This window comes from Plectrocnemia conspersa, unplaced genomic scaffold (assembly GCF_051122295.1).
Source record: "Plectrocnemia conspersa isolate PC_06_02 unplaced genomic scaffold, ASM5112229v1 ptg000002l, whole genome shotgun sequence".
Classification (NCBI taxonomy): domain Eukaryota; kingdom Metazoa; phylum Arthropoda; class Insecta; order Trichoptera; family Polycentropodidae; genus Plectrocnemia; species Plectrocnemia conspersa.
Window position 1 is genome coordinate 25,210,773 of NW_028277166.1, and position 13,697 is coordinate 25,224,469.

The 13,697-nt window shown below is 32.9% G+C and overlaps 1 protein-coding gene across 2 annotated transcripts in view; it reads right to left on the bottom strand.

The window, feature by feature from the left end:
• Unc-76 (fasciculation and elongation protein Unc-76) overlaps nt 1-13,697 on the bottom strand; it is a 45,608-nt gene that overhangs the window by 2,319 nt on the left and 29,592 nt on the right. For both annotated transcript variants that reach the window (XM_088206163.1, XM_088206164.1), the window contains exon 2: nt 52-160. In XM_088206163.1, the coding sequence (XP_088062289.1) occupies nt 52-160 (109 nt within the window). The remainder of the gene's footprint in view (nt 1-51; nt 161-13,697) is intronic.

The window sequence follows — 13,697 nt, forward strand, 5'->3', positions numbered from 1 at the left end:
AAAAAAAACATTAAATACACCATTACATAAATTTATAAATAAAATATCTACCTTTCTTTCTCCGAGGTTCAGCGCAGGCATGTGCATCTTCCTCGAGAACGATTTAGTCCAATCGATGGGTAAAATGTTGCCAAAGTTGCCAGTGATAGTCCACCACATTCTGTAACAAAAAAATGATAATAAAACTAATGTGTCAGATATAACCTTTTAACTATTTGGTTAATTGAGCAATGAGTAAATATGTGTCAAGTGAGATATCTCAATCATTTTTTTTAATGCCTATATAAATAATTAAACGCTATTTTTTATATCGTCATTTCAATTAATTAAGGCCCGCCTCCATAAAAATCATAATAAACACACCCCATAAAAAAGGGTGAACCTAACCGGTTATTCTTAGGGTTACTGCCCTTTCGCGTCTAGTGTTAGATATGAACCGGTTCAATGATGCACTTGCGAAATATACAATAAAAAATGTATTACACACAAGATTGAGAAGTTCTCTCATAAAAATATTTATATAATCGATATTTTTTATATTAAATTAAAACACATTAATCACGTTCTCTATGGCTTATTAAAAATCTAGGTAACTCAATTTTTTCTAACCGGTCTTTTATGTGTTAGAAATACCAAGTCCCAGTTTATTGAATGTGTTGCAAAACATTTAGTAATTTACATATGCCTAAATAACACGTGTCAGTTTCACTTTCGATCAAAATTAAGATGTTGATATAGTCGAAGATGTGATATTTTAATAATATTCGTTTGATGGATAAGTAAAATAGACATTGAATTGTATTCCATTTTGAAATCAATTAAATATAGAAAAAATCCAACAAAAACTGCTGTTTTATAAATTTATTATTTAAATAATATTCCGAAACCGCGCAGTGCGAAATTTTTCAATATTTCATAAATAAAACTTCATTAAAAGTAACTTATCCACCATATTTATTATTGATACCTTTATATTGACTTTTATTAATTAATTACATACGCCATAGAAATTTGTAAGTACACGTGGGGCTTCAAACAATGACATTTTAAATTTTTGGGCTAAACAAAAAATAGTAGAATTGTCATTTCGGAACACCCAAGAATATGTCAACTACAACTACATATCAACTACAACAACATAAAAACGCTTTTTTTTATAAGCTTATGACATACACGTCTAGATAAAATACTCATGAACTCACATATCCTTTGTAATTATCGAATGGTCACCCAAAAATCTTGGATTGTACACTCACTAAAGAATAGGTTTTTAAAGTGGGCGATGCGAATCTCGGTGGGCAATGTTGGCTCCAGGGAAATTTGATGGGCGATGGAGGAGCCATGGAGGGCGACAGAGGAGTAGACAAAAAGTTTATTGTTCACAAAATAATGTCGTGAGAAAATGTTTTAGGCATTTTATATTTAAAATAATGTAAATATCTTTTGCATAAAATATGATGCGTTTTAGAATATTTTGAAGATGGTCTGGTACCTGGTGTTTTAATTTTTTATTAATATTTTTAGTTTTAATATATTAAATAATTTCATAATTTTAATTCTAAGTTTCTTTTATTTTCAAATTTATGATTTGAAATTATAGAATTGCACAAGCTACATACATATTTAAGTGAAATTAAAATAAATATGGGCATCGCTACATTTATAATTTATTATTAACACCTTCCCGGTCATGCTCGAGTTAAATTGGGAATTTGTATTTTGTGAATTTTCATCTAAAAAATCAGCAAATTTCTGCTGCATAGGAAAAGGTGTATCCGTGCAATAAATTTTTGAGTAATTTAAAAAAAAGTACTGTGACCGGGAAGCATCGGAAACGGAGCTAAACAATAACAGGATTGGTTCTAATACGTTAAAGCTTTTTTTAAGGGTTTATCTATATCTTCCGACGTTTATCTGGCCGTAAAAATCACACCATTGGACTACCACTCACTTTAAAAATAGGTTTTCGTATGTTCCAAATTATCACTACAATTTATTGTAATTTTTAAACACCAGCTTTTGAAAATATTTAAATTTTAAATACTTAAAATACTAATAATAGTGCAATAATCATAATATAAACTTAGTAGACTTATATGTGGGGATTACCAGAACACGCTCGTATACACACGCTGCGTCATCATAAACACAGATTATTTTATCGTGGGAGTGCGATCACCAGTGTTTCTCAAAATATGTGTATGTAATATATTGCTTGTTGAAAAGTTGAATCATATAATACCTTTACTAAAAATACATATTCACAGTAACATTTATACATAGCATGTAAATAATTACAGATAAGTATGGAAATGTATATATTACTAATTACTAGCACCTGCCAGATAAATTATATGTTGACTTGTAAAAATATATATTTATTTATTTTTATCAATATTAATCTAATTTATTGAATTAATATCAATTAAATTCTATGAAATTATAAAAATATAAATTTAAATAAAAAAATATATTTTATATTTTTTTACATTAATTTAATACTTTTTATATTATAAATAGAATTTTTATCATATAATATAAAATATATATTTTTTTTTAATATTTTATGTAATGATCATTAAATTATTTAATTAAAAATGACGCTGGACCACACATGGTGAAAAATGTCGAAAAAACAGGCGCTTCCCTCTTCACGTCGACCCTGATACAGCTACGAAATCTAGTGTATAATATATAGTATGTATATATAGGAATTCGTAGACGACTTGATTCTTCAGATGCATACTATGCAGTTGGAATTTCATGTGCATGATATATTTAAATTATTATCCTTTTTATTTATATTTTGAGATACTACTGAAAGCGCCACAAAGTAAATCATTATAACTGGCGTGACCGAAAATGTGTGAATGACTCATGTCATGTCATGCTACGCTTCGCTCATGTCTGTCATTACACTAATTAAAATCAATATGTGCAAGCTCCAAGGACGTTTATATTTTTGTATTTTTTAGGAAGTGTATCTGTAGTGTTTCCCTGCGTATATCAGTCAACGCTATTGGTTATTTTTAGTGTATTCTAACGTGTCAAGCGTTTATCTTGTGAAGTTGATAAATGGAGCGGAAAATTCTTGGCTGAAATGCTCACCGGACGAGAGTCACTTCTATAGTATTGATTTTGAGTTATTTAATATGTTTCTCTCAAAAAATTAAGTAGTAAGCAGGAGTTGGAAAGCGCTATTCAAACAACGTCAACTAAATTAGAACTGATGCCGCATATTTTTGTACATCATAATTGGATCATAGTAACTGAACATTTGTATTCAAGATGCGTTCTGCTTCCTAATCTCTGGCTGAATACAAATGAGCACGACAATGCGTGCCGACACATAATGGGGATCCGTGCCACCGGGACACAAATCATTATCCTTATATAAAATAAGATCAATCTTCTGGCAGTGTCCATCGCACAGAAGCAATGAATCAGCTCCTCCTACTTCTTCCTAAACTAAAATACACATTTTTTATGTAGAAGCTGTTAAATTTATTTTTGGCGATGCATTCGAGATACCCTCGCGTGTCATCAAACAGATGTATTCGGTAGTCCTGGTCTAGATTATGTAACAGATGACTCAAAAGAAGCACTGATTCAATCAATGGCGAAGAGCGATTTATCGTCACGGGAAGCTTGCCTCATAAAAGCGCCAGATTTATTAGATTTCCAAGCTGAGAGTGTGAAAATAGCCGACTGTTTGTTGGATGCAACTCTGCAATTATTGCCTGAATAATAAAAGCGTTTCATATTAAACCGAAACAATGCACTGCAGCGGAATTGGGGCGAGTGATAAAATAGGAAAAAAAACAAAGCTAAACTGGAACGATGGGAATTTACGAGACAGAAGCTGCATTCCCATGGCTCTGCAAAAGTAATAACTCTATGATGCAGTCCAATTTGCATGCACACGAGCTTGTGTAATATATTTTCATACACTAATCAAAAACAGATGGTGTCTAATAGAGGCAATATTTGTCAATAAGCCATATATTGAATACCCCTCACAAATATTCCAACGAGTAAGAATACAAAATAGTTTTAGTAGAGTTTTACGACGCATAAATATGAAAAGTTGAAAGAGGCTTACTTTTATATGCGACCGAGCGTAGATTTCTCTACGTTCTCTCACTATAAAGAGTTTTATGTCGGAGTTGTTTTAGTAACCGAAACTACCATTAGACAAACGATTCTATCTCTGCGATTTTGAGCAGTAAACACGAATGAGACTATATTAGATGTAACCCAACGCCGGTGGAAACACTCCAGCAATAAATTGGGTAGTTAATAAATATTTCCACGTCGTCGGCGCGATGAGAGAACTCTTCATTTTTGCGAGGGATACGTGCGTTCGTGTGGATAATTGAACGGAGTTGGCGCTATAGCAGGGTGTTTAAAAATGTACCAAGGAGAAATTCAAGTAAAGCAATGAAATTCCAGAGCTCTCGAGGTGTGCTTGAATTAAATAAGGACCACCTCGCATAAGAACGCTCGCTGCTCTTTGTGCGCGTGATTCATGTGTGGTCACTGACATTTCTGCATTATTTATGAATACATAGTCAGAAATTCTAACAAAGGTTATTTTATTCTTTGTGTCGTTTAGCGAAAACTGTCTAAAGGTACCACCACACATTTTACAAATAGAGAAAAGCGACTGCCTAAGCAAAATGTAATATATCACTATCACTAAAATGGAATACTATTAGATTAGACATCAGATGACACGCTCTATTAAAAGAAAGATGAATAATACATCTTATCATAGTAAGAAATAGTTAAATAAATAAGGAAGCCGCTAAATTAATTGCGAGGCGCGACTATCCATATCTATATTTTAACGAAAGCTGCGAAAAAGGAAGTCGCGAGTTTCGCATTTTAAAGTTAAACTTTGATCATGAAAAATGTCAGTGTTGACCTTTAGGTAAAGTTCATTGATCGCAATTACCATGAGCAAGGATTCCGACGTCGGTCCATGAGAACCTGAAAGGTCGTATTCGATTAGTGGTAGTAATAACAAAAAATATGCTACCTTTTTAATGCTAAACTGCTTATCAGAAAATATTAATTTACCGATGGAAATTTAAGGTTCTCCGTTTTCTTCGTCATACATTAGAGATACCATACTGTGGAAGCTCTTAGATCTGCATCTACATAGAGAACCCATTACACATAAAAAAATATGTATCAATCGAATATTCGTTAATACTATCTCGAATGAAATTTGAAAGAAAAACTTAATATACCCCAGTGATTAGTGCCGCTCCATAATCCATGGTCTTTTATACGCCATTATTTTGATTCGAAATGCTAAACAATGAGACGCTTCTTCTTAATAAAAATATGCTAATAAAAAACATTTATAAATATAATGTTTATCGGCGGTGTATACTATGACTGAAATTCGCAGAATTCGTTCATTGAACGGAACAATATGTGCGTCACAAATTTTTGTAAAAAAATTATGTTTGTTGTTTCAATACGCATATATGTTACTTCAATCATCAATAACTCAATCGCGGTTAATTTATTTATATTTATTTAATTTATATGCAAATCACCACAAAACATAAACATAGATTCTATTTTTATGTATATCAAATTCGTTCCAAACATTATTCGCTATTGTATATATGTACAATAAATTCGATAAAATTATGTTCCGTCAATTTTACTGAATTTGCGCAGCATTGTCTTATGCATATTTATAACAAATCAGTAAGGGCGTCAATAAGAAAATGCTTAATTTATTATTACATACATACTTATTGTTCAGGGACGTTTGATAAGTGTTAAACAATAATTTTGTTGCATTCAACGAACTACTTCTGCGAATTTCCGTCATAGTAGACACAACAGATAAACATTCTATTTACAAATGTTTTTAGAAGGCATAAAAGCATTTTGTTATTGAGAAGAAGCGTCTTATTGTTTTACACATGGAAACAAAATAAAGGCGCATAAAGACGATGGATTTTGGAGCGGCATTAGTCACTCGGGTTCACAGCTGATCTTAATTCTGGTGATTTGAAAAAGCTGAAATGACGTCTCTGGTCAAAAATATGTAATAATAAGCTAAGCGTTTCTTTTTGACGCCCTCATTGATCAGTAATTTACGCAGCATTGTCTTATGCATATTTATAACGAATCAGTAAGAGCGTCAAAAAGAAAATGCCTAATTTATTATTACATACTTTTTGCTTAAGATCGTTTGATAAGTGTTAAACAATAAAAAAGACGGCCCATTTTGTTGCATTCAACGAACGACTTCTGCGAATTTCCGTCATAGTAGACACAACCGATAAACATTCTATTTACAAATGTTTTTAGAAGGCATAAAAGCATTTTTTTTATTAAGAAGAAGCGTCTTATTATTTTGCACATGGAAACAAAATAAAGGCGCATAAAGACCGTGGATTTTGGAGCGGCACTAGTCACTCGGTTATATTGAGAAAAAACCTGTGTTGCTCAAGTATTGAAATTATTGAAATGAATTGTTTCATTCAAAGATATTTTTCAAATTTCAATCGTTATAGTATAAACGAATATTCGATTTTTCATATAGTTGGAACAATTGTCATATTTCTCCATTTATAATAAATCATTATTAATGTAATCAAAACCTAATAACCTTAGTTTTTCGTTTTTATTGCGTTTTTAAAATAAAGATTAAGGTTGAAATAATTTATATTTCTCCATTTTGGAAGAATAGTAGAATAAGTCAATTGAAATATATTTATTGATTTTTCTTTTTATCTTATACGTGAAACCTTAATCCAGTAGGAAGGCCATTGAAGCAGTAATAAAAATAAAGATGGTTATGTTTTTTGTATTTTTCATCTACGTAACATCATACGTAGAGTTATAACCGCGTCCGTGCAATACGGAAGCCACTAGTACAAGGACGATCGAGTGGGAGTTTCCGCTCGGCTTGGCCATAACAAAATTTGTAGCGGGTATAACCCAAATAAGCCAGAACACTTATAATAATCTATATAGTAAGCATAATTTCAGTAAATATGAATTATACGTTTTGATAGTATTATATATTGAAAAAGCAATCATGAAATTAATTCTATGTTTAGCCACTCAATTACGTGAACAATGGTTTTCAAGCATGACAGACGTAAACATAATAAAATCAATGTGCTGATTGCCATAATTAATAAAATGTATATTTTGTAATACCCCTGATAATAAATAAACATAGGGGCAATCGTGATTAATCATGTAATTGATACGCCGGTCAGTGATAAACATACGTTAGGAAAATAGCATGCTCTCAGTTACTTGCCTAGTGTATATAAACAATTTCAAGAATTTTGGAAGGATTGGAATATATGTATGTATATAAAACATTGTTTAGGATTTTGTCTGCGGCTCAAAGCCAATGAGTATAGCTGTTTATGAAGACGAATTGAAACCGAGAACCATTTGGGGTCTATCTATATTTATTTATTTAATACGAATCTGGTCATCATAAGTTGCCAGGCTTATCCAATGCGTCATGATGTCCTTTATAAACAAAACTAGTTTTATTCACATCTGTACATATTTTAATTAATTTATTTACGTATAACGTACAACACTATTATAATTAAAAATGCACACGAAAAATATGTGTGGCGCACATTATCCCAGATGCTTGAGCGCTGACGTCCTGGCCGCAATGGTAAAGAATAAGGGACGCAATCGCGACTCTCTATTATGATTAAAAAATAATTTAAATTATATTATTTTCGATAACATTTCAAATTTAATTAACTGTATTAAATGGATTTAAAGTCGTAAACATACGGTAAATTCTCAGATCAATCACGTCTGGGTCGCAAATTTGGAGGTCAAACGTAGTTTTATCCACATCAATCTTGAACAAAAGCAATAAGCGTCGCTCTACAGAGAGCGACCGACTCAGCTGATCCCCCTGACAGTTGATATGTCATGCCACAAAGCTATTGACCGATATCTTCCGTTCCACCCGATCAATCGCTATTACGTGTGGGCAATTCATGCATCGTCGACAGTAGCGCCGCTGGCAATCAATAAGTACCTACCGCGAATTACAGTACGGCCTCTAGGTAAAACGTACAAACAAACGGGGCGGAAACTTCCCTTAGTGACGTCACCGAGCACCACGGCGCCTTTCCACGGGAGAAAACGAACAATGTCATATTCTATATAGGTCAAAACTGAGCAACCTCCAAAATGTATCGTTTACTATGAGCCTTATGTAATATTCTATCAATTCAACACTTTCCTCATTCTTTATCTTTATCGCGTATGCCTTGTTCTCTTATCTTCTAATACAGCGAGATAGCGGCGTGAGAGATTTTCTAAAGAGCCGAAGAGAAAGTTTTGCAGTATTGCCATTTTACCAGATAGTAACCCTATCGCATGCAATGTTCTTATCTGAGCTGTCCCAACTCTATTTACAACGTTCCTCGTTGCATTCGAGAGTAATAATTGAACTACCGTTTGACCCATATAACTATTCAATCTACTTCCTCCGCCACGGAGTCTGCCCTTTGTGGCGACCTTCCGCAACCGTTTTAGCAGTCGGTTATCTGGGACGAAACTGGGCTATGGGATGAAAAATAAATCTGGAGCATGAAGCGAGTGTATTTGCAGATAGGGGCGTTACTACGATTATCAACGGATTTACAACTAGGACGTGCGCGAAACTAGGACGTTATTAATGGTTATATAATCGGTTAAGTAACCGGCATTTGGCGGCAGACCAAAATAAAAAGGCGTTCCAAATTGTCGGCACCTACTGTGCGTGTATGATAATAATAATTATTATTCTAGTAAAACTAAATCGATTTAACGGAATTCGGTTTAGCCGCACAGTGGGTTACTGGCGGTTAATTACTTTCACAAGACATGTGCCGCATTTAATCAAACCAAATTTGTAAAATTTATTATTGCTTTCAATTAATCTTCCTAATAGAGGAAATGATTATATAGATTGTAAAATTTTTAATAAAAAAAATAGCATAAAAACAGTAAAAATATATTAGTCAAAAAACAATTTTTTTTTAGACAAAATGGTATGAATAATACAGAATGATCCAATTTGAGTTTCCTATGTTGGTAGTATTGTAAATCAGACAGCTGTCAATAATCACACGTGTTCAAAGTATCAAATCTTCTTCAATGAGGCACATTTCCGAGAAAATGTTATAAGAAAAAAAAGATGCGCATTGTGGTCATGAGGCGTCATTAGGCCTTATCTTTTTTAAAACGATGATTATTTTTGGCACGAAATCGAAGTTAGTGTAGGCACGTGGCTCCAACAAGACGGCGCAACTTTCGGATTCAAATTGAATTTTGGGCAATAGGAGGGCGCAAAAACCATTATCTCTTCTCAGAAGTCAAAAATCCACGTCAAAAGCAATAAAATCATGCCGTCGCCGTTGCAGTGGGAACGCTCGTTACCGAGCGTTCCCACTGCAACGGCGCCGACACGATTTTATTGCTTTTGACGTGAATTTTTGACTTCTGAGAAGTGATAATTGTTTTTGCGCCCTCCTATTGACCAAAATTCGATTTGAATACACTTTAAGCAATTATTTACAATGAATGCTACATTAATAAGCAATGAATTTTACATAATTTAAAATTTATTTTTTAAATCAAAATTTAAAACATTTTTCGAGGTCAGTTAAAACCGGTTAACCGGTTTTAAATGTGTAAACCTTCATGACTATCCCGTTATCTGACGCCATGGCAAACGTTTCTATCACGTCGAGCAATCACCACTTTCGATATCGTTGGTGTTACATTGTTTAGCGTGGCAAACGAAGAAGATTTATTAGCGTTACTCTTTTTGATGTTGAACTGTATTAATATACATGTTTTATTAAAAAATATCAAACAATGTTTATATCAAGTCAATGTATGAAGAACTCCAATCCATGAAAGACTGTCAAAAATGTATATGAAGACGATGTAGAGATACATGACCTGATTTTTTAAATTAACTCAACCATAAAGGGCCTCGTAGTACCAATAGATCACCTTGCAGATAAGCTTAGTTTTGTTAGTCACACGGTCAGATCAAGTATATGTATTAGAGAACGCTGCAATTAAAACTATTGAAAAACAGAGGTGAGAAATCCAGCACCGGTTATGATTAAAGGGTCTGACTAACCCCACTAAGAACCGGTTCAAGTTTTTTTTAAAACGTATTAAAATATAGCCTGGTTAGCGTTTTGATTCGAACATTTTTGTCGGGAACGCCCGCTCTTCTCCACATTCCCGATTCATCTGTTATAAATCAGTCGTTCCTGTCTTGTTATTCAGCTCGCGTTTAAATTTCTCGTATAATCAATCATTGTTAAAAAATATTATTTAAACTTAATTATGATAGATGTGCATTATCGATACGTAATTTACAGTTGAAGAGAAAATTTATTACGTGAAAACGGTTTTTTATACATTGATGTCAATATTCATTATTTTGATACATCATAAACAGCAGTGGTTTCGAACATGTTCGATTTGGTTGTTTATATTGGATTATTTTCGATCTGCTTACGTTGGCTCGGGATGAACCAGTCGAAAAAGTTGGTTTAAAGAGGAGAAAAAATGTTTTGGCATACGACACGTAAATAACACGTTTTTACAACACACTCGACAAACACCAGAAGAAGGGCTCGTATTGTAAATAATTTATTTTTAGGGGAGAGTGAATGGATGACGCCATTATTTCCGTGTGTAAAGATAATCAATCTTGAGTGAAGCATTAGAGAGATTAACTTTTAACAAACTTGACAATTATATTATTTTATATGTATTATAATATTAATATACATGGCTTTTTTTAAATAAAAAAAATGCCGGAACTTATTTCTTGTCTAACTTTTTACTAAAGAAAATTATATTCTAAATATCTAAATTAAATTCAAAGCAGCTTATGCCACAAAGTGCATAAAAATCAACTAAATTTATCATATTTTTTTTACTTTAGACATGGCAAATCTAAAGTTGAACGAACAAATACAAATATACAATAGAACTGAAGATTGTATGTAAAATAAAATTGTAAAGCATCATATATTTGAATAAAAGTTTATAGTGATTTCTAAAGTTTTGTCCAATTTTCGTAAGGTAAATCGTCTCGATTTATTTTTTTAGTGTTGGTGCCTATGGCCGAATGAAATCTGAGAAAATACAGATCAACGTATTTTGAAGGATCAGAGCATATATCAAACGCAATATTTTCTCAGGATTTTTTTTCGAGAATGTACTTGCGAAATCCAAGAATCATTTACATTTAGTTTAGTGGTAATCTGATTGACATATTTCATCAATATCTTCATACCAATATGTTTAGTCAAGTATAGTCCGTCCAATATATGAACGCTCATTGCTACAGTATTGGTGAGAGAATATAATAGGGTGACCATGTGAAATTTAACGTTCAATTAATTTTTCCTATTTTAATTTAATTTGTTGAAGATAATGTAAAATATCACTTTATTACTTATTTTATTTATTTATATACATATTTAACTCAAAAACATAATAGCAGTTTTGGAATCACTCTCCATGTTTAATATAATATTTAAAAAAAATACCAATAGAATATTAATAATATTACAGGAATTGTTATATTGATTACAAAATAACACAACATGACAATAATTCAAAATAAAAATATAACATATTATAATTTTTAATTCAATTTCTAACGTATGGTCACCCTACCCATAAAACAGCCCTGATTTAGTACTGGTAACGTTCTCCAATCGGTGTAAACAAATTCGCGGAAAACTGTATATGTATGCATGCATGCGTACATGCACCCTTGTTTCCAACGCAACGATGATGAGCGTTAACATCTTGGACGGACTATACGCAAGCCCAAAGTGCAAACTAAACATTTTTGCTATCTAGCATCCTTTTTTAAATTGACTCAACATGGAATAAAATGTTTTCGAGTCAATAAGATTAAAAAAAAAATTGTTGTGTGAAATGTACAGCAGCTGCAGCACATTTATAATAGGGTCCAAAATCAGAACTACTATGAATTTTAATGAAATCAAAATATTTAAACAAACGATCACTAACTAACCAATTTTTGCCCATCTCTCCCTGAAAAAAGCATAGATTACGTCCCTGAAATTAAAAAAAGCAATCTCGAGTCTATCCCGAAAATATTTTTTAAAATATGTCATTTCAGTAAAATCATATCGGAATAAATTTTCATCGGTAGATACATATATATTTTTACTAGTAAATATATAATTTATCTGGCAGTTTTCAGTCCAAAGTCCAAATACATTTTCACCAGTAGATACACATATATTTCTACTAGCGAAAATATAATTCAACTGATAGGCGATAGTGAAATTATATGAAATTTAATTTGAGAGTTGTGAAACGTAAATTTGCTGTATAAACCCAAACCTAACCTAAACGAATAATTCAAACCTAACTTGACCTAATAGAAGTTCTAAAACTAATTACAATTTTAGATCTTTCATTAGGTCAAGTCATGTCAAGTCAAGATGGGTTTGATTAGTTCATACGAACTAATCAAACCCATCTCTTAGGAAAAATGAGCAGAAGAAGTACAAACAGATGTTGCATCTCGCATATTGCTCCATAGTTTATCTGCATTTCGATATTATACTTTGTTTTAAAATATGATAGCTATCCTTACCGATATTACTACGGACTTCTTATATAAGAGCATTGGTTAAAGTGTATTCAAATCGAATTTTGGTCAATAGGAGGGCGCAAAAATAATTATTACTTCTCAGAAGTTAAAAATTCACGTCAAAAGCAATAAAATCGTGTTGGCGCCATTGCAGTGGGAACGCTCGGCAACGAGCGTTCCCGCTGCGAGGGCGACGGCACGATTTTATTGCTTTTGGCGTGAATTTTTAACTTCTGAGAAGTGATAATTGTTTTTTGCGCTCTCCTATTGGTCAAAATTCGGTTTAGATATGCTTCATTCGTTTCTCACTTATTATGAATACGTTTTCACTGCGACGGTATGTCATTCAGAGGGGTGGGGGGTAGGTAGGGCCAACTGGAATTTTCTTTCATGTTTAAACTTAAACAATAAAATGTACCAATTGCTTATTAAACATTAAAAAGACCGTAAACAAAGGTGCCGGAACGCCGTTCCACCGCGTTACATGACGGAATAAAACCTGGTAAAATATATATTTATAGAAAGACGCGTTTAAAAAATATATGAGATAAATATCACAACACAAAATATTATATCTTCGTCACGCCTCAGCTCCATTTACGTCTACGCGCAGACCATAAATAAACTCGAGTCTAAGATGATACATACCCATCGTGGAAGATCGATCAATCCTAATCAGACAAAATCAAGCACGTTAGTTCCGCGTCATCATTATACTCCGGTTGTTACTTTGAACTCGCACGACAAGCGTATAAAATCAACATCATCGTATTATAATATCCTTTAAAGCACCTACGTTTCGTGATTCAACATCCCAAACAGTTAGTCACTCATTCTCTCTCCCCCACTTTCTGCACACCCACCACCCATCGCGAAACTGTGGGTGTAGCATCACCATGCCTCATGTATGGACATGGGGACACACAATAACGAGCCTTTCTACACACCCTGCGATCATAAACAAGCCATAAATATGCGACTAAGCTCCGCACACACAGGGATTTGTCTGCTTTTCATCACA